Genomic DNA, 21,587 nt, shown 5'->3' on the forward strand with positions numbered 1-21,587 from the left:
GGATGTTGCAGTCAAGGCAAGGATTCGGACACCTTCTAAGACGGACAATTACCGAATTCCAGGGTTCCATCAGCTACCTTCCATCAGCTACCTTCCAGCAGCTACTTCTCAGCACCTACCTACAATCTACGGTTCATCATCTACCTACATCTACCATTCGACCGACTACCTTCCATCTTCCACTTCTACTTCGCTACTATCCGAGTCTGCTGGACCTCGTGACCTCCGTGACCTTCACGCCAACGTCAGCGGGCCTACCCTGCATCACCTACGGCGGGACTACTGCGGAGCTGCGAGCGACCTACCCTCACAACCGGCTACTGACAGGATAGTGGTGTTTCTACCGGCGAACTAGATTTCATTACGCGCTCGATATTCAAACTCACACCCGGCTCAACCGACAACTACCTACCTACCTACCTGAATATAAAAATTCCTAACTAAAAATAATTTTTTCATTTTATATTTCTATCTACCCACTGTAACCACTAACGTTACAGTGGCGCATAAGTTTATTTTATCTACCTACAAAACGCTAAGCGTTACAATGGCGCCCAATTAGGTAGAATATCGAGCCGTATAGAGTTTTGGTAAGCTATTCATTTTGTGGTTTTTGTGGTGTTGGCTTTCTAACAGTAGTGTTAAGATTAATTCTCAATCACAGGATACCAATTGTGAATTTTTCTACACCTACCTTCAAATTTTTTTATTGTAATAATTTTTTATTTCACACATTGGTAGACTGATTTTCTGCTGATTTTGCATAATTTTGTGTTTTAAATTGTGTTACCTACTTATATTGTGCCTCTTTAGATTTTTCTTTTTCGTTTTGCAACACACATTTCGCTGCGGTTTTCTATTCAAATTTTTATCATGTCCTACCATATTAAATTTTTATTGTTACAAAATGCTGAAGACGACTATAAAGTTACTGTTCGTGGTGGTACTGCTGGTAGTTCGGTTATCGAACTTCGGAAAAGCTAGTTAAATTATCTTCTACTTTACCTTCTTATAACTAAATTATTTTTTATTATCATTTTATTAGAAGTAACTACAGCTATGTAAATAAAAAACAGACTAAATATTTTAAACTATTGACTAAAGTAAACTAAATATTTTAAACTATCAACTAAATACTTTTAAACTATCGAAATCTTTTTAAACTATCAAAACTAGCTACTAAATACTAAAATTTTTATAACTAAAACTACGTGGATTATAGCTAAATATACACATTTTTAAATAAAATTTTAAAGTTAACTAAAACTACCTACATATGCACTAAATTCTATACCTACCCACTTACTACTACCACACATGACTATTCCCTCCCTATTCTACATCTATTGGTCTACCCCAATAGTTTATATGATGATGGCCTACCCCATTCATTGTATTATATTACTATCATATTAAATATACTATGACCATCGGCCCTACACCGATGGTTATAAATAAAACTTGATCATGGTTCTACCCCATAGATCCCTACGGTTATGTATGCTAAAGGCCCTACACCTTTGGTATTCTACGGAGCGGTGCAACTCCTTAAATAAGCCTTTGCAAGAGCGGTTGATTACTCTATAAATAAGCCTTAATCACAAACATAACTTATTTATTTATCTTTCCTAATCTATCAATTAGTAGTCATGTGTAGTTAGTAATCGCTCTATTACAGCTTAATCCTCTATCAGCCATAACTGAACTGAGTGAGTGTTCTGTGCACTACAAATAGAACACTCAGGTCGAAAGGACGCTGACGCACAGATGTCAAATGTGATGTCGGCTAGTTAATGTTAGGAATAATGAAAAGTGAGGGATGATTGGATTATGAATGAAGATGAATGAAAGAGTAACTCAGGTCAGTTGTTAGCAAGAGCGAAGGCAGCGGATTTTCTCTAGGGAAAATCCTACGCTAAAAAGGGGGGTACTGTAACGTTGCACGTTATTTTGAATATTTCGTGAACAAAGAAATAATAAATATCACACCTACCCTACCTAAACAGAGAGAAAAAAACTAATCATTACAAAAAATACCTGAATACCCGCGCGCCGCGCGCTGCGATAGCTACTTGCCGCGGCACGGTAACCGGTTCGGCACGATCCCCTCCACCTAGACTGCGACTCGCCGCGCTAGTACTTAGTATTCCCTGGCGCCGGCGAGAAGCTATATTAGGCAACCGACTAGAATCATCCCGAACTACCACGCAACCGCGACAGAAGAAAGTCACCTACCGCAACAGTGTCGCGAATTACAATTATTTTAATTAATTTAATTTATAAAATCAAACAATTATCCGTACCTCAATTTCTACCAAGTGCTTATTACTATTAAATTCAGTGTTAACCCCAGATCGGGTGAGTGTTGCAAAACAAATCCTTACTGCTTATTAGCTACCTAATCGCTGCATGATTTGCTATTTTTCATTGTTCTTTGTTAGTAATTGTGTCTCGTAATGTTTTATATCAGTAACTAATGTTTAAAAGTAATTTAGTAATGTTTTGTGTTGTTATGTGTTTGAAGGGCTAATATAGTACCTAATTGCTATATTGTCATCTAAATATCTAAATACCCGTTAATCTAAATTGACGGTTGACTTAGGTCATACATTTCCTTTGTTCTAATATTTTTAATTCTACCCGTAGTATAATATGTATCTACCTACATGTTTTAATTATTTTAATACTTTTAATTTTTGTTAACTTCAATTTAATTAATGCTGCAAATCATCAAAGTAACTTCTTTTGCTATTGTACCACGCTGCCTGGACTGCCTCATCTCGATAGCTGCTTAATGCTAGAGCACTGCTTCCCTTTTAGTAGACCGTGTTAGTGGGATCGGGATGTTGCAGTCAAGGCAAGGATTCGGACACCTTCTAAGACGGACAATTACCGAATTCCAGGGTTCCATCAGCTACCTTCCATCAGCTACCTTCCATCAGCTACCTTCCAGCAGCTACTTCTCAGCACCTACCTACAACCTACGGTTCATCATCTACCTACATCTACTGTTCGAACGACTACCTTCCATCTTCCACTTCTACTTCGCTACTATCCGAGTCTGCTGGACCTCGTGACCTCCGTGACCTTCACGCCAACGTCAGCGGGCCTACCCTGCATCACCTACGGCTGGACTACTGCGGAGCTGCGAGCGACCTACCCTCTCTACCGGCTACTGACCAGGATAGTGGTGTTCTACCAGCGAACCAGATTTCATTACGCGCTCGATATTCAAACTCACACCCGGCTCAACCGACAACTACCTACCTACCTACCTGAATATAAAATTCTAACTAAAATATTTTTTAATTTTATTTTCTATCTACCCACTGTAACCACTAACGTTGCAGTGGCGATTAGTTTTATTTTCTTCTACCTACAAAACGCTAAGCGTTACATATATTATATTTTGACCATGCGACATTTGGACTTTTCATAAAGTAGGTGACTCAGTCGATCTCTTTAGACTGATTATACAATTAGTGACCAGTAAGCACCAAAATAAATGATGTGGCGGTCCAGGGCGGCGTTGTTGACAGAGCCGGGCCGTGCGGCGGGGCGCGCGCGCCGGATCATCCGCCGCTCTGTCCACTGCGAGTACCTTCATATTTTGTAAAGTTAACTTATGATAACGAGGCTAGCGTCTATTGCGCGTACAATATTCGTATTACCATGTACGAGTATAATATTCCACGGATGGATTACGGATACTTCGACAATATTACTCACCTTTCAAAAGAGATATTTGTTTATTAGTAGCAATTGACTGCACGGTTGGCGCAGTGGCTGGGAAACTGGCTGCGCAACGAGTTCAATTCCCGCACGGAACAACTCTTTGTATAATTCACAAATTGTTGTTCCGGGTCTGGGTGTCATGCGCATGTAAATTTGGATGTTTGTTAAACCAAGCAGGAGAAAATTTGAAAAAGGATCGATATCATTCCACAAAACGAATATTACCAAGAAGCGTACAGAAGGCGCGCGAGATGTCGAGTAATGAGACGCACCAGTATAAGCAGCTGGTCGTGGTAGAGCCCCCAGCAGTCGGCGTACACGCTGACGTGCAGCGGCGCGCGCGCATGCGCGGCCAGCACGCCGGCGCTGGGCGCGACCTGCAGCGCCACGCCCGGCGCGCGCACGTCGCCCGCCCACTGGTCTGTGTGACGTCACAACACACTGCGCTTGCACTCAATTTGTTTACTGACATGAACACGTCCAACGGCAACAGTTAACAAGGTAATGATTATTATTCATCGCACATCAAACAGTGCCAACAACGTGTATGAGGCCATTTATGCAATAATTAACTTTATTTACTTTAATAATATATGAATAAAAATAATATTTCAAATACATTTTCTCGGATTAGTAGTGACTCGTGTAAAACCGCGTCGAATACAAACATAGCACAAAGTCTGTGTGAGCGATGCAAGCTCGTAGCAACCTGAATGTTCTCAGACATGTTAGCGTTTTATTTCGCTGCAAGCATATTAGCGGGTTTATGGGTTTGTATAGAAAATGTGCTTGACTATAAAGTGAAAGCACACTCCACTTTGAAGTCGTTGCTGCTTAGATTAAAATGTATGTGTGCACACACACACACACACACACACATCCTAGCCTGCTTAGCATTAGTACCCACACACAGTCGGTTTAGCGCGGGACTTATACACCACATGTTAGTTCCCAGCACGGGCTGCAGGCAGGCGGGCTCGAGCTGCACACGCAGAACTCATACGGTGCAACCCATAAGTCAAGGTACTTGTTTTGTTAGCGATATATCAATCTTTAATATTGACGCACTTGTCGAATCGATCAATGATAAAACTGGTTGTAATATTTCATTTGCCCCGCATGTCGTCACCACCGTGTCGACTGCTTCTATAAAGTGTGTGCATGAATATGTCATTAGATGTACTTGTATATGTTTGTTGTTACCCCGAGCACTCGGCTACATGCCGCCATGGCCGCGGTGTGGCTTGCCTCCGTGGTTGCGCACGACATCGACTTATTAAGTTCGTTAATAAAGTGTAATGGCTGCAATAATTCCCAAGACTCCAGGCTCCGGAGGGGCCGCACATAAATTGTCAATTTATTTGCATAATTGCCCCTCTCGAGCCCCGCCCAGTGACCCCAACATGTACATTATTCCTGAATATCTGTGGTCCCCTTCTTCTCGGCTGAAGGACGAGAGCTGCTCCTTAGTGGGAACGGTTTAGCGCTACTCCCCAAATTGTGATTTGTTTCCAAATAACGAGTATTAACAAGGAAGCCCCGCGTTAGCTGTTCGTTTTGTTCGCGGAGGACATCGGCCGGCAGTCTATGAATATTTATCGCTGGACTGACTCTCAATGAGACAAATTTTGCAAATTAATTTACGTATTACAAGCTTTTGTATGATTAATGTGGAACGTGTACCAGTGGATGACGCGCGCGCCGCGACGTACCTGGTGCGAGGGACCGGCAGTGCTGGCGCGGCCAGCGACGCAGCGCAGTACTCCAGCGCGCCGTCACCACGGACTCGTTGCGTAAGTGGATCGTGCGCGTGCGCACTGCCAAAACACACACCTATGTGTAAATGTCGACTGTAGTTGTATCTTTGACATGATCTAGCAATACACATGTACGTATAATACAAGATAACACACACAGTAGTAGCTGTAAGAATGTGCGGCGGTACCTGTGCGCAGCGGCAGCGCGGGGAACTGCAGACAGACGGGCTCGGGCGGGTCGGGCACCAGCGCGCGCGCGCACCGCTCGCACGGACACACGCGCGTCAGCGGCGGCGGCGACCACACTGCGCGCGTGTACTACACTCAGCTGAGGCTCGACTACACAACTATTTAGTGGGCGGCCATTGCAGTAGCTTATTCAATGTACAAACTTCTAATTCAAAGTTATAGCTTATTTTCTAGGGACACGCGCACATCGAAGGTGTTACATGAAGTGGTTGTATTTGTGCCCTCACTGCAAGTACTCCTCTGTTCTACTAGTATCGGGTGCGATGTTACCGATCTCTACGGGCGAGTGCTCCTCTCCGTCGCGAGGCGGCGCTAGCGGGCGCGCCGGCGGGATGTACACCATCTCGAACGGACACCGACATTTCGACTCTGCAACCGAACCGAACTCGTGGAAAACTACATCGTTAATGTCATTAACCATTAGTGAATATAATGTCTATTACAATCCTTCAATGCATTGAGCTTACTTTACAAGTGCGGGAGAGCCGTGCTTCGGCACGAATGGGCCGGGTCGACCGGAGTTACACACCGGTCTCACAAAAAACCGACGTAGAACAAAGCTTGCGTTATGTTTTGTTGTGTAGGTGAGGTTACCGGAGGCCCAATTACCTCCCTAATCTTTCCGATCCCGAATTCCCCAACAACCCTTCAATTCCTAACCTAGGAAGGCTGATAACGTACTCGTAACGTCTCTGGTGTTTCGATTGTCCATAGGCGGCGGCGGCGATTGCTTACCATCATGTGATCGTCTGCTCGTTTACTAGCTTATACTATAAAAAAATAGTTCGAATCTCCTTACGATTTGATATACGAGTTGAGTAGTTACAGGCATCAGATGAAATACTCTGCGCTTACACATTGAGTGTATGAGTGCCATTCTAGTGATTGAATCAGTGCAGCCCCCCCCCACTCCGCTAGCTCCAGTCTCCTCCCGCTCCGCCCGGTGCAGTGCTTTGCTTTCACCGGCGCTTTTCTCACAAACCCAATAAAGTGATTGTAGGGCAGCGGTGTCACCGTGCGCGGGGCTAAGAGCCTCGCTCACAGCGTGCAGGAGCAGCTTTATTCAATATATCTACGATGCGACGTCACTCGGCAGCGAGCAGACTAAGCATACAAAAGCCGCCGCATTGTATCGCAGCCCGCGCCGCGCAGTACTACACACAATGTTATTACACATTCTACTAGCACGCGTGATGGCAGCCGTGCACTCAATAGGAACGTGACGTCTGTGTTATATGATCATATTCTAGTGAATGCTTCTCTAATGAGAATGGGGTAAGCAGAGTAACGCCCGGTTGTTGGGCACGACGCCTCGCATACAAACATAAGATTACAATAGTCTCTATTGCTTCGTGCCTCGGTGAACAGTTCCAGTGTGATGTGTGCCTGTAAGGTTTGCAGCGGTTACCTCGCAGCGCCTGCCTCTTGCGATCCTCTTCTGCAAATATTTCTTCGGGGGTGGAAGGCTTTGCTCTGACTGACGAAAACTCTTCTTTCTACAACCACAACGTATGGTTTAGATGCAAGTATATTATAATAATGTCACTTCAGTTATAAAAAAAAGATCAATTTCATTGAAAAAGAAAAAGTCCATGGTATCGTTTACTATGTACTCGACTAGTTTTCATGTGTCTCGGAATGCTGAAACTAGTTGAGTTCCTCGTCAGATGATAACTGATAAATAATAAATGATATTTATTTTGCAAATAGGTTACAATGTAACTCTTTTACACGTCAATCTCTTAAATAACTAGATGAGGCCGGCATTTCCTGTCGGACTACTCTGAGAAAAAATGCCGAATCAAACTCAGAGGTAGTCGGTAGTCTCTTTTAAAGTCCAGACAAAATCAATTAAAGATGTCGGAGAACCGTGTAAGTTGGTTCTGTAGTGGTCTTTTGAGGAAAGAACCACAGCAGTTTGAGCGGACCTGTTCAGATGGCAGCACGCATGTGTCAGTTTACAATCAGCTCAGCTACGGCTGTTGCTGAATGATCCGACGAACAATACCAACCAAAAGAACATTTGGGTAGGGTACGCAAATGCTCAAACTGTCAGAATATAATTAACTAAAAATAAAATTACTAGCCAAAGTTTCACACGGTCCTCAAACTAACAATTTTAAATGGAAAATGTAAAAATAAAAAAGGATAAAATCTATATATATAAAACTCTTCCGTTACTGAGTGACTGACTGACTGACTGACAGACAACGCACAGTCGAAACTACTGGTCGTAGACAGCTGAAATTTGGAATGTAGGTTCCTTGGGATATGTAGGGGAGCACTAAGAAAGGATTTTTGGAAATTCAACCCCCAAGGGGGGAAAAGGGGTAAAAACGTTTCTATGAAAAATCTTATTCCTTGGGTTTATAAACTTGAAACTTGGCATGAACACGTACAAAGGCAAGTAAATATGTTTGACATTATAAGTTTTTTCAAACTACCCTCCAATCGTGATTTAGGGGTGCGATTGGGTGACTGATTTATTAACGCACAGCCGAAACCGCTCGGTATAGGAGTCTGAGATTTTGAACAGAGGTTCCTTTAGTAACATAAGTGAGCACTAAGAAGGGATTTTTGAAATGTCAACCCCCAAGGGGGGGAAACGGGATAAACTGAGCCGGGGCTGCGGGAAAGTTCTAACGAGATACCGTGGCCCTGGAACGCAAAGGGCAACTGAAGGAATGAGGTGGGTTTTAGTCAGTAAAAGTCTGACACTCCCTTCCGTTCCACCCAGAGCGGGAGAGGTCATTTGATGATTTCCCATCCTTAAAAAAAGACTTTGTATGACAACTTTCAGTCGTCTCTTTAACATACATAATAACATACATAATTATGTACATACATGCGTAACATTAATAACATCACGCCTTTAAATCCCTATTTTGTGTTAACACTACCCATACAAACAGCTAAAAGGAAACAAGTGAAGAGACGAAATTTGTCCGCATCCATTTTCACCTAAATTCTTAACGTTAATGAGATTTACTTTTTATTATCAGGTCAACCTAATAGCCTCACATGCACGTATAACTTCGTAAGAATTTTCTTTCAACTCCTAACCGTTGAGAAGTTGTACCTTCCATCATCAGCTCATTCACATGGGATGATGACTATCAGACGCAAATACTTAAACAGATCTATGAAATTGTCAAAAACGTATCGAAGAGGAACAATCTATTTTTTTATATGTTTGTTTGTTTACACATGTAATCGATAAACTCCGAAACTACTGAATCGATTTCAAACATTCACCATTAGAAAGCTACATCATCCCTGAGTAACACAGGCTATATTTAATTCCAGTTGTAACAAGATTTCAGCCTGTGGAAGAAAAAGCCCTGTCGAGATCATTAAAAAACGCTATATATAACCGAATTACACGTGGGCGAAGCCCCGGGCGGAAAGCTAGTATATACATAAAACAAATGTCGAATTATGTTAATGTCAAATTGTATAAAAAAAATTACTATATGTTACAAACATGTCAACAAGACCTGTGTGGACATTATAGCAGTTACGTTCATAATCAAACAGTTACGTGAGTAAACCGATAACGTAATAATTAATTCACAAGAAGGCGTATTGTATGTATATGTGAGTATGTAACTGGACTGGAATGTATAGGAACTCTAAATTTTCATTGTGAATACCTAAAGCAGGGCTAAGCTGTAGTATTACGCAAATGTAACGTAAATGAACAGTAGTGAGCCGGATGGATGCGACGATACTTCTTCATTAGGGCCGCGGGTGATGAATTATTTACAGGACCTACATACATATGGATGGCGCCGGCCTGCACACACCGCCACGGACCGCTACACTACTAGTGGCACACTGATGCCTCGCTCCAGGCACTTTGTTGTTGTTTACTCAGTTTGGACGGCGGCGGAACATGGGACGCAGCGACGCCCTCTAACGACGAGCGCGACAAACTAGTATAACACACGATTACAATCATGTTATGAACCTAATTGTGATAAACCCATTGTACCACTCGACCGTCGAAATACTACAGGACATGCAATTTCTTAAAATATAGCTTGTGTTTGTTAGTTGTGTGAATTGCAATGTCGACCTAGGTTTTAGGTTCTTTATAGAGAATTCAATGAGAAAGTGGCGGCGGGGAGCGATATTGTCCGCGTATTAAAGTGTAATCCGTGGTGACTCGCTAAGTAATGGAGCGAACACTTTCACTCGAGTTGCGGACGATAAGCCGCGCGGGACGTGACGCGCCGCGCGCGACGTGACGCGACGCGACGCGCGCCGCCAACCTACTCACGAATACAAAGAGCCTGTTTTTTAGTTTAGCGCCAAAGTACTGGCTCATGGAATTGTTCTTGGTGAGAAAAGTTCTCGATCATTCTAGTTGAATAGTTTCTCCAGGTCACTGGCTACTTCAATTTGTCGGACGTGCCGTCAACAGATCTACAACATATTCAAATTATATAGTTGGTGATATCGCGGTCACCGATCACAGAACTGAGTGTAAATAATTTCATTACTATATATGAACTCCCACATCTTTCTTCATTCGTTGCAGACTATTTCGTGGGATGAGCGATATACATTTTTTTAAAACACTAGTATTTCCTCCTGTAACGCGGGTGGAAACTAAAATTTGTGGATTGTACAAAAAGTTGCTCCGTGTGGGAATCGAATTGGCCACACGTTGTGCGGCGGGCTGCTCAGCTGCCGCACCAACCGCGGAGTGCGACGTATTCAATATTTGGCTAAACAAAGCCTGGCTCTCTATTGCACAGCGCGGACTAGTTGTGGGTGTTGCACTGGATGCGTGCGACTCGTTACTTGCCTCGTCTGATAATGTACACATTATTATTGTTTAACAAAAACTAGAAACGTTAAACTAAAAAATAACTATCACTGTACTGCCAGTGTCTACCCACTGCTAGCTTACAAGTCGGTGCCACAACCTCATAACAAAATTATATTAAACCTAAACAGATACATAATTATACAATATAAGTACATACATACATAGCGTCACGCCTTTTTATCCCCGAAGGGGTAGGCAGAGGTGCACATTACGGCACGTAATGCCGCTATACAATGTACACCCACTTTTCACCATTTCTGTTATAAGTCCCATGTAATAGGGGGTGAGCCTATTGCCATATCCTGGACACAATTCCAGACTCCGTGCTACTACCGAGAAATTTTCGAAAACCGAAAAAAGCCCAGTAATACTTTGCCCGACCCGGGAATCGAACCCGAGACCCCTTGTTCGGCAGTCGCACTTGCGACCACTCGACCAACGAGGTTTTATGGGACCCAATTTAATCCGCGTCGAACAAAAAAGAATCACACAAATCGGTCCACAAACCTCGACGTAATCGGTGTACATACATAGAAGAAAAACATACTGGCCGAATTGAGAACCTCCTCCTTTTAGGAAGTCGGTTAAAACGGACTTTTACTACTTCCTAGGTAAACTTTCTCGGTGTCTCCTTTAGGTGCAAATGGTGGCCACCGGGGAGGTTTTAGTGCGGTAAAAATCACACACACAACACTCCTTAGTTTTTTCCCCAAAAACCTAGGCACCTCTTCGCCCCGTCAACAAAAAAAAAGGTTTAAACTTTCTTGAAGTCATATTCTAGATGTAACCCGTAATATTCGTATTAATAATTTATTACAGTCCGAGATCCCAGGCTGTGTCCCAGGGCCGTAAGAAACAAATTGTTTTCCAAAGCAGTCGGTAATACTTGCACCTATAGAGTATAATAACTATAGTACTCGTATTATATCTACAACTACAACAAGACATCACACTGTTATCACGTCTTATTTTTGATAACTGTAACTAACTGAAATTATAAGTACATTATTTAAAATATATGTATTTGTGCAAAATTTGAATCACTAGGAATATATAGTGGCGCAATGTAAGGGAAGCTGCGGCATCACATCTGCCGCCAGTGCCAGGCGCCGGCTTGCGGACCTATCCACCGCTGGGCGCGCGCACTGTCTGCCCCGACATATACTACGCAACTTGCGTACACTGCACCGCTTGCATGCCGTGCGAGTCGTGCAACACTGCAACACTGCCACACTGCGCACGATGCAAGGCTAAAAGTTTGTAGAGACACGTTCGCTGCGGTTTTCACAATTTCGCTTCTGAGGACATTTAGTACGAGTGGATCGTTTGGGAAATCCGCGGGTGCAGTGTACTCGAGTACAAGATTGCGGCGCTAAAAGTTTCGACACAAACACTTGACAAGACACGTACATATACAGCTCGCACTGGTCGCACTCACGCCGCGCCTTCAAATGTCGGTTGTGTGCGAGGTGTGCACGGAGTGAAGTTTGCTTTATTATTATATGCATGACACATTTGCAATTTGTCCGGGTATTGCAACAAGCTTATAATCCTTCAAAATTCTTTTTAAAATATAAAATTTCCAGCTTTTCCAGAGGGTGATAAACATAATACGTGTTTATTAAGACCGGCCTCCTGTTTATTCTTCAATAATATTCAATACTTAGACGGGCGAGGTGGGCAGGGGCGAGGAGTAACGCGGGGGGAGGGGGGTGCGGTCGGATTATTAAAACTTTTGTGTATTCTGGCATGTCCCTTGTGAGACGCTTGACGCGGCTCGTGGCTGGTTAAATAACTTGAACACAAATATGTTTACCAATATTTTACATATTATTGCGTATGTATGGATCTAAAGATATAAGGTAGGTCATTCTTATGCCAAGCCACTAGAACAGTTCACGAAGTATTACAACAGCTGCAGCTCTCTCCACGCGACACCAGGAACCACCACAGCGGCACAGTTGGGTCGGGAACATTTGGGCACATCATGTCACTTGGGGAGCTGTATGGAGACAGATCTTCCTCATTACTTCGTAAAGCTTTACTCGTTTCTTATTTAGTCTTAACTCTTAATCAGAACATGAGTTACATGTATGGACCGATTGTTTATATTACTTTGTTATATAATCCGTTCTACTACTATGTAGGCCAAGTTAACGCCTCGCTTAACTTCCAACTAAATAGTTAGTGCGGCCGTCTCTCGCCGACTGCCCGCCCGCCATCATGAATCATCATCAATAAATGGTTTGTTGTAATAAGAGAGAAGTCCGTGTCACTACGATATTACAACTTATATGTATTATAAGAAATATTCCTGGTAGGTAAGCTTTACAATGATATAAATTATAAATAACATTATATTATTATGATTGTAATTGTCTCACATCTATCGTGTTACACACACATACATACATACCTATGTACATACCCAACACAAATCAAGTGCTTATATACTTATACTTGCAATAATTCGTAGTTTTATCGTTACACATAGTCATGTCACGTTACGATATTGATTAAGTGATTGTGACGAGATGAAAGAGTTTAATAGCAGTCTGTAGGCATCTTCACATATACATATAATATATTGTTACTATACTGCCTCGTTGCTCGAGTGGTTGCCAGCGCGACTGCTGGGCAAGGGGTCTCAGGTTCTATTTCCAGTTCGGGCAAAATATTATTGAGCTTTTTTTAAGGGGTTTTGAAAATTTATCAGTCTGGACTTGAGCCCTGTATATGGCAAAAGCTCACCCCCTATTACATGGGACTTGTAATACCAAAAGGGTAAATAGTGGGTGTACATTGTACAGTAGCATTACGTGCTGTAATGCGCACCTCTTCCTACCCCTTCGGGGATAAAAGACGTGACGACGCCTTTTTGTTAATGACGTAATAATTATTAACATTATTGCTGGTGAGATTGCTACGAGCTACGAGAAGTCGTAGCAGTAGATTGAGAGAGCGCTACGCTCCGGCGCTACGCGCTACGGCGGGAGCACGCGTGGCTCTACGATTGTGTAGAGCCACGCGAATTGATTGCGAATATAATTATGTAATTGACGTAATTCAATTAAGTTATCAATACTCGGTTGTTCTATATAAATATAAACCGTCAATAGCCGATTCGATACGCTCGCACTCCTCAGAACAAAGACTTACCAAATCGATTTTGGTTTTTACCGACTAAATAAAAAGAACCGCAGCAAATACAATTATTTGGTCGGGAGTTCGACTGGTTCAATTTATTATTTGTTTTATAAAACGTGTATGCAACGCCGGCTGATAAATAAAAATAAAACGTATCGTTGTATAGCGAGTGTGGCGAGTGCGAGCGGTCGGTACATAACATCGTACAGTTTATATATTAATTATAGCGGACAGAGGTAAGGTTACGTCATATTTTTTATTTATAAGACGTTATTATTAGACTCAATTTAAGTTGTATAACCAACTTGAAGAATTCAATACCACCCGAGTAACACCAGTATTGACACAGCAGCAAGTGCGTGCAGGTTCAGTCGCCGGTCGTATGATGATGTAGTCGAGCTGAGCGAGATGGTGACGCGTGAAGGCAAACACAAGTTTGGTGACAATGTCTGAGAACTGGTAGTATCAGCGTAGACACGGAGAGAGAGAGAATTACTGCAGGGACCGTGACTGTACATGGAACTACCTCCGTGCTGTTCACATCGTGATGTACAGTATAATTATATATACATAACTAGTGTGTGGTACCTGCATGCGCGGCATCACCACGAAGGAGTCAGGTTTGAGCGCGCCGCCCAGCGGCACCTCGCACGATATCTTCACGCCCTGCAACAATGTTAGCTACATTGTACTCAAGTTGTCCTCATTCCTAACTACATACTCCCGCCTCTAGATCGACACCAAGTCCTGTTGCTGTTGCTCTATAAGTGTCTGTACCCCGATGAGTTGAGTTGAGAGCAATTCGTAATCAAATAAGTAGAAATTGCTTAATGTGAATTCCCGCAATATGTTAAATATTTGAGCAGTGAACAGACAGTTTCGTGAAAATGTACATTAAAAGCGTTTAGTATTGAAGTCGTTTTAATTACTCGGTCGGCAGCGCTCAGCTTCACAAACAATTCGTGGCTCGCATGAGGCGTGACGTCACAGGTGCCGTGTTCCACGTGCCGCTGTAATACCTGACGGCCGACTGCTGTAACAATATCTACTGGAATTTGCTCGCCATTGTTCATGTATAAAATTGCTTTTTTAAAGTTAATTTGTAATATAATTGTCGAATAATATTATTACTTGTCATCAGTTGTTAAACACTTATGTCCATACATACGTACATATAATAATATGTATGGATGACATACGTACTACAACGTACGTACGTCCTGTAATATTGCAATGTGATACACTTTAATAAAGACAAGTTGTTGCTTGTAAATCTATTTATTTTATCAATTTTCAATTTGTAACATTCCAATGAGACACAAAAGGCAACTGGAGATGGGATCGCCGCTCCCTGGGAACGATGACTGTCGACACGCGTGTGTTGGATGCTGCTCGAGTATCGCTAGGCGATAGGATTGACAAACACGGCCACGGAGGACTTTGTTGACACTGTGCCCACAAGCTGGTGGCGAGCTCTCCATAATGCATTTAATGTGTAAGTACAGACTGCACACTCACACGCAGGCTATGTGATGTTGATCTACCCGAACGAGTTACCCGCGAGATACGCGCGGTCCCGCCCCTCACGCATCATGTACCAGTTCCTCCGTTAGTTGTCGCAACAACCAAGAAAGTTGTGGTATGTACAGGTTGCAGGCGGAGGTACACTCGCGTGTAACGTGAGAGTGGCGCAGCTCTCGAGGCTCGCCGCGCGCCGCCGGCGGCTGCTCCGCGCCAGCTTTAGCGCAGTGATTATGTTTTAATCTGGCCGCTTCAATGACACCTGACCTCGTTTGCGAGCTCGTCCGCGATAACACACGCTTTCACTCAGATTTCCACGTTATGTGTAGCCACTAATAGAAAGTATATAATTACAATTCTGTACAAGAAAACAAGTCTAGGCTTGAGCTAACAAAAGAGTATTTTATATTCCGTCCTAAGTGAAAGTTTGGCCGCGTCGATGCCGCGATGTCCCGGACACAGATTAATTTAAGTTTGTAAACTGCTGGCAAGTTCACTTCTTCCAGCGGTTATTATATAAAAGTTGCCCCGCGGCCGCCGGCCGGCCCGACACGTGGCCACTACTCGCGCTGGCACGGCACGTCACAGTGCGCTCCTCAGCCGGCCTCATACTGTTCACGTCGTACTTTAACCGAGAAAATGTAATGTTTGAAGATGTTTGGGATATCGTGTCGTGTGGATGTGTGAGTGCACCATGTAGTATGCTGTACACACCGCGATGGCGGCGTCAATGAGCAGGTAGAGCGGTTTGTGCGCGCGCGCGACGCGGCCGCGGTACACGAACAGCCGGCGCCCGCACACGCGCCGCGCCTCCAGCACCACCTGCACACACACACACACCGCTTCATTATTCCATTATATGCACGTATTGTGAACAACTCACTTTCATGTTTCTATAAACAAAATTCTAAAGACATATAACTAATTTTTTTTTCAGCGGTGATGTCTCAAAGGAGTAGGTATATAGGAGACCGTGTTGTGAAATCCCCGCTGTGCACTCCGCCCGCACACTATTATTAAAAATTTATGAATAGTTGGTATTTGTGTCATGGTTACGTAAGGTACTGATAATGTTATATGCACTAAATACCACATTCTTTGGATAGTTTTTCTGTAAAGTACTTATATTTACGCGTATGTTTCGTAACAATAGAGTTTCAGTCAGTGGGCGCTGGCTGCTGCCCGACCATGAGGTCCGTCCATGCAAGATGTTCCATTAGGTACGAGTTAATGGGCGCGGTACAGCGAGCCTGTCTATTAAAGCGGCGTGCCACAGGAACAAGAGAAGTCCACCGTGTGACATCAACCGCCTCTTAAATATTAACGTATCCTTACTCCTCATCGTATGAACCTAATCTCGTACAACAATGACTAAATTGTACCAAACGTATCGGATGAACAAACAGTTCATTCCCGACGTACCGCCGCAACGCTTACATAATATGTACAATAGTATTTCTGTATATAACTTGTTCGTGGCAAGAGATACACCGAGCTTCCCGTGCCTGCATTACGTGGAGTTAAGCCACAACCTGCACGAGGCGTGGTGTCGCCGGCGAACAACATTGTGTTACAGTAACAACAAATAACGTATAATATTTATAACAAATAAGTATTATGAAAAGCTTAGAGCATCCCATGATGTAGTTGAATCTCGTCTGTGCATTATTGCAGCACAAGCAACGCGTGCATATATTGATACAGCAGGTTGAAACACACGAGACAGATATAAAAGTCGCCACGCCGCCGGCACGCCGCCACGCCAACTAACTTCACTATCACCACATTCCCGAATCAGCTTAAACTTCAATTTCCTTTAATTTATTTATCTAACTGGCTCTGGCCCGTACGTTACGTGTGTGCCGCTATATACACTACACATACAATGTTCTTGGATATCTCAAATGTAAGAATTCTCACTATTGAGTTGGAATTGTGTTTGTGTTCGCAGTGTGGAGCGTAGTGATTGATGTTTAGTTCCCGAGTAAGGCAGAGTGTGTACTAAGTAGTGGAACAGAGTCAGACTGATTTATTTTATGGAAGTAGGCTCGGTTTCCATTACTCGGGGCTCGTAAGTAGCGGCAAGTGAATGCTGAGTGCTAACTCAACACTCACTTTCCTAGCCCTTCATGGAATCAATGGCGGTAAGATTCGTGCATATATTTTGACCTGTTTTAATAGTATCAAGTAACCTACTATCCTAGTTCTTTCTAATATTAATAGTCAGCAGCAAACTCAACATCGAACCCACGACCCACGTACCTATTTCATTCAAATTAATCTCATTAAAGTTTAATGAGAGAGATATAAAAACAAAATGGATCCTCTGGGAATAAATTCACATTTGCACAAAGTAATGTTATAAATACTGGCAGTATTTCATAATTAAGGGAGGTGTAAAAGTGTACAACATTCAGGCAGCCGGCTGTACGCTGTGACTGTACGGTGCCGCGCTCGAGGCGCCACAGATTCTCGTTAGCGTCAGCTGGTGTCATCGTTTTATTATTATAATCTCTAAGAAAAGTAAGGGTTTGACTGGACATTACTCGAATACAGTACTAACAAAAGAAGTGCCGCACTGCACTGCGTTATATAAAATTATTAGTATGTGTGCGAGTCTCGAGGAGATGGCGCGCGTCGCACGACCTGCTGCGAGCACTCAGTGAGCTGGACAACACTTGTATTACGAACCACGTCACTGAGTTTGGTAGTTACACGCATATGATCTTTACGTTTCACAAACCAAACGAATTTTCTCAGACACATTATTATTAAAGAAATAATAAGAACGAGACAGCTCTGTCGCTGCGAGTAATCCGACAATGATTTGTGTTGACCTTTACTGTGCTCTCTTTATACATCTCGAATAAAGTAGCATTATTCATGCATACATATAAATACATTTCAGTTCAATTTTATATTTAACCATTTTGTGTGTTGCTGAATGTCTGCTACACCTGCAACTAGTTGGCGAGTAGTGCCGGCGCCAGGCGTCGCTCGGCGGCGCGGTCCCCGGGCGCTCATTATCAACTATTGCCGAACTTGCTAATTGGATTAAATCATTCAGATCGTCAACGTTGACTCTGTCGGTCGCTAGCGCTCCTCACCCTACGTCTCTTGCATATCATTCCGCTCTCTAGGTTCCTTATAGTATCTGCTTACCTTGACTTGCCATCCCAATCGCAACTAATACTATAAACATGAAAGACTGTTTGTTTGTGACTTTATTCACACAACGAATAGTCTTGTTGACATTTTGCATACTACATATTATGCAGTTGCGAACTTGCGAGTTCGAATAAAGACAAAGGCTTCGTACATTTATACATGCATCCATTTTGTTTGCAATAGCATCTACAGTACACGACCATGTGGAGCAACGTTTATTTAAATAGAAGGAAAACTAAAGGATTATTTAATAAAAGAGATTACAGTCGAGGACCCGATAATGCAGTTAAAGAGAGATCAGACTTCAAATAGCTCGAGCACGCGACAAAACAACAGAGTGGAGTGCAGCAGTGCAGTGAGTCGCTCGCTCACAGCGCAGCTCTGTTTACAAGTCCCGGGAGCACTGACATTGTTCACCAAAGTGAAGTGAACCAACTTTGGAACTACAAACAGAAACAATTTCATTTGAGCTAACATTCAGGCGCACTCACACTGGGACGGCTCGTGTAGAGTGGGCTCATGTTACACACACACAGACACACATACAATAGTAAAGATTGCCACATGTATGAAATCAATAAGGATATCACTTGGATTGTCACGCCGCCCCGCGCCTGAACTGCCAATCAGTAAGCAGGCAGTAATAAAGGCAACCCTCAGTCAACGTTGATAGACAAGTGACAGTGATTGCGCCCCGCGCCCCGCGCCCAGGACACAGCGCGACCAGATCCCATTCTGTTCTGATCCGGCTCGAGATATGAATACTACCTTATTTATAGCCTGAGTCAATATACTTACATATTTCTAAGTTCACATACAGATCAAGTCATAATTATACTTAAATAAATCCAGTAAAGGGAAATAGCTTGAAGCAGTATGTCTATGATTTACAATATACTCGTGCAAGCATTTATAACAGCTTGTATGCAACGTAAGTAATACAGTGAGTATGTGAGTACACAGTGAGTCCAGTAAGCAAGCACCCTCGTTACCCTGATCTCCACCTCGCCGTAGGGCCGCACGCGGCACTCGCTCGGGCAGAACTTGGCCCGCAGCTGGTCCGTGTCGCCTGCAACAACCGCCACTGTCAGTGTGTCATCTACTCCAGCTCGTGGCTCTAAGGAACACAAATCTCATCAATACTTTGTAAAGAATACATTCGTGTTGTTTATGTGTCCCGAGAGGGTGTAATATCATGACTGCGTTACAGTAAGTACTATTATTATAAAGACACAATATCCGTCATCATCAGACGGCTCACATTTAGGTTTAAACTCAACGCTTCCATGACGTATTATGCAAAGCAATGGTCTGAGAGCCGTCGCAGTAACAAGTAACCGCCTCCGTCCGCCTGCTCGCGGCACGCGGCGAGGCGGCAGTTTACTCTCTAATAAAGTTTTATTCGTCAAAAGAATCGCTGGCCAGCAATTACAGTCCGGACCCTCTCAAGGGAATGTTCGTGATGAGATACATACTCGTACTTGTGTATATGTATACAATGTTGTACCGAGCTGCGAGCTGCAAACTGCAATTTGCCATTAATGGAAGAAAATATTATAATTCGGTGAGCTCCCAGAGGACAGCTGAGCGGCAGATAATGTTATGATTAGTTCCGACTTGATGCGTCTCAGCGGTTCGTTCCCTCCATAGCCGCATTGTCGCTACAATTTAATAAAATAGAATACTGAGGAATAGCACTCGCCCATCTCTGCGAGGAATGACAAGAGTGTTGTTTTATTAGGAACATTATTGTATGTCAAACAAAGTGTTAGTCCTGCCGTCGCGCCCCGCCCCGCCCCGCGCCCCGCGCCCCGCAACACAAGCACCTCATCAGGGATTCAATAAAATTGGAGGCAATTTGTTTCAGTTAGCGAGTCGGACCTGGACGAGCAAGAATTGAATACGTGAATAATGGAAATAATCTCCGCTAATATACATACATGTTAATGTTACTTTGTCTGTCTTTCACGCTAAATTCACTGAACCAATTTTTACGAAAGGCTAGCTTTCCACTTGAGGTTTTACTCGAGTGAAATTTAGATCAGAGTATTTTATTATATGCGTAACAAAGAATATATTTTCCTCTGTTAATATCAACTAACGAGCTCTGCAGACGTAGGTACAATAATGTTTGTCATTTGTTTAACCAAAGTTAGCATACGAAAGCAGCATTGAGTTGCAAAAAAGGTGTTTTAAATAATTGATCTTTGCACCGCATAATCGCTGTAATGAATGTTACCGCAGTGACATTATAAACATGGGTTAATGGTCAAGAGATCTAGCCAACGTTTGTATGTAACGCGAGGACCACAATTCCACGAAGTGCTACAGTACCCGCAGCCCGCACACTGGAGTTGGTCACAGACGCGTGCCGACTGCCAAACACCGGTCACCCGGTACCCCCCACAACACAGTACAATGTTTTCATTTAAATTCAGCCCTTTTACACCTTTGAGTGTTCCGCATGTCGCGTGTCGCGGGTACAAAGTTGTGCAAATACCAGCGTACTTCATTATCTCATTACGCGCGCCGCCGACTGCCGCAGCCTCCCTCGGCTTTCATTAATTTCCTGTTGTGTCGTTTGTCCCACTACCGCCACACTTTTATACACTTCTATTTCACATAAAATCATACACTTTATTTCCCGAGAGACGCGCGGAGATGATGTGTACAAATTAAATGCTACACTCTCTTCTTCTATTTTTAGCAATATCGGATTATCGGATCGAATTCGGATTCGGATAAAAAATCTATTTAGATATCACATTTCGCTTGATCGTAGAACGGAGCAAGGATGAGGAACCCAAGAGATGAGGCTGCCTGGTGGCAGTGTGTGGAGTGTAATATAGTTGGTGCAGTTACCGGAGTCGGCGTCGAAGTGCACGGCGGTGGGCAGCGGCGTGATGTTGGTGAGCCGCAGGCGGTAGCACGTGCGCCGGCCCAGCGTCAGCGCGCGCTGCGGCCGCAGCGTGGCCGTGCCGCGCGCGCCGCCCGCGTCGCCGCCGCCCTCGCCGCCTTCCTCGCCGCCGACATCTCCGCCGTCCAGCCGGCACCCGCAGCCAGCTAATGCCAACTTATACATTACATATTTCATGCATGCATCCTCATTCTGTTGTATTGAAACCCTTAGCCCAAGCTACTTGCAATCGGCAGATGTCTTCTTTTTTTTCTCG

At 43.5% G+C, this 21,587-nt stretch overlaps 1 protein-coding gene across 1 annotated transcript in view; it reads right to left on the bottom strand.

Moving 5' to 3' along the window:
* The window catches only part of LOC118269148 (uncharacterized), a 52,919-nt gene that overhangs the window by 11,925 nt on the left and 19,407 nt on the right, over positions 1-21,587 (bottom strand). Inside the window, exons 18-26 of the mRNA XM_050699364.1 lie at positions 21,277-21,477; positions 19,407-19,483; positions 15,961-16,068; positions 14,314-14,391; positions 6,961-7,237; positions 6,012-6,137; positions 5,681-5,797; positions 5,448-5,552; positions 4,008-4,156 (exon numbers count right to left, since the gene is read on the bottom strand). Coding sequence (XP_050555321.1) covers positions 4,008-4,156; positions 5,448-5,552; positions 5,681-5,797; positions 6,012-6,137; positions 6,961-7,237; positions 14,314-14,391; positions 15,961-16,068; positions 19,407-19,483; positions 21,277-21,477 — 1,238 coding nt within the window. The remainder of the gene's footprint in view (positions 1-4,007; positions 4,157-5,447; positions 5,553-5,680; positions 5,798-6,011; positions 6,138-6,960; positions 7,238-14,313; positions 14,392-15,960; positions 16,069-19,406; positions 19,484-21,276; positions 21,478-21,587) is intronic.

Source organism: Spodoptera frugiperda, chromosome 2 (assembly GCF_023101765.2).
Source record: "Spodoptera frugiperda isolate SF20-4 chromosome 2, AGI-APGP_CSIRO_Sfru_2.0, whole genome shotgun sequence".
NCBI lineage: Eukaryota > Metazoa > Arthropoda > Insecta > Lepidoptera > Noctuidae > Spodoptera > Spodoptera frugiperda.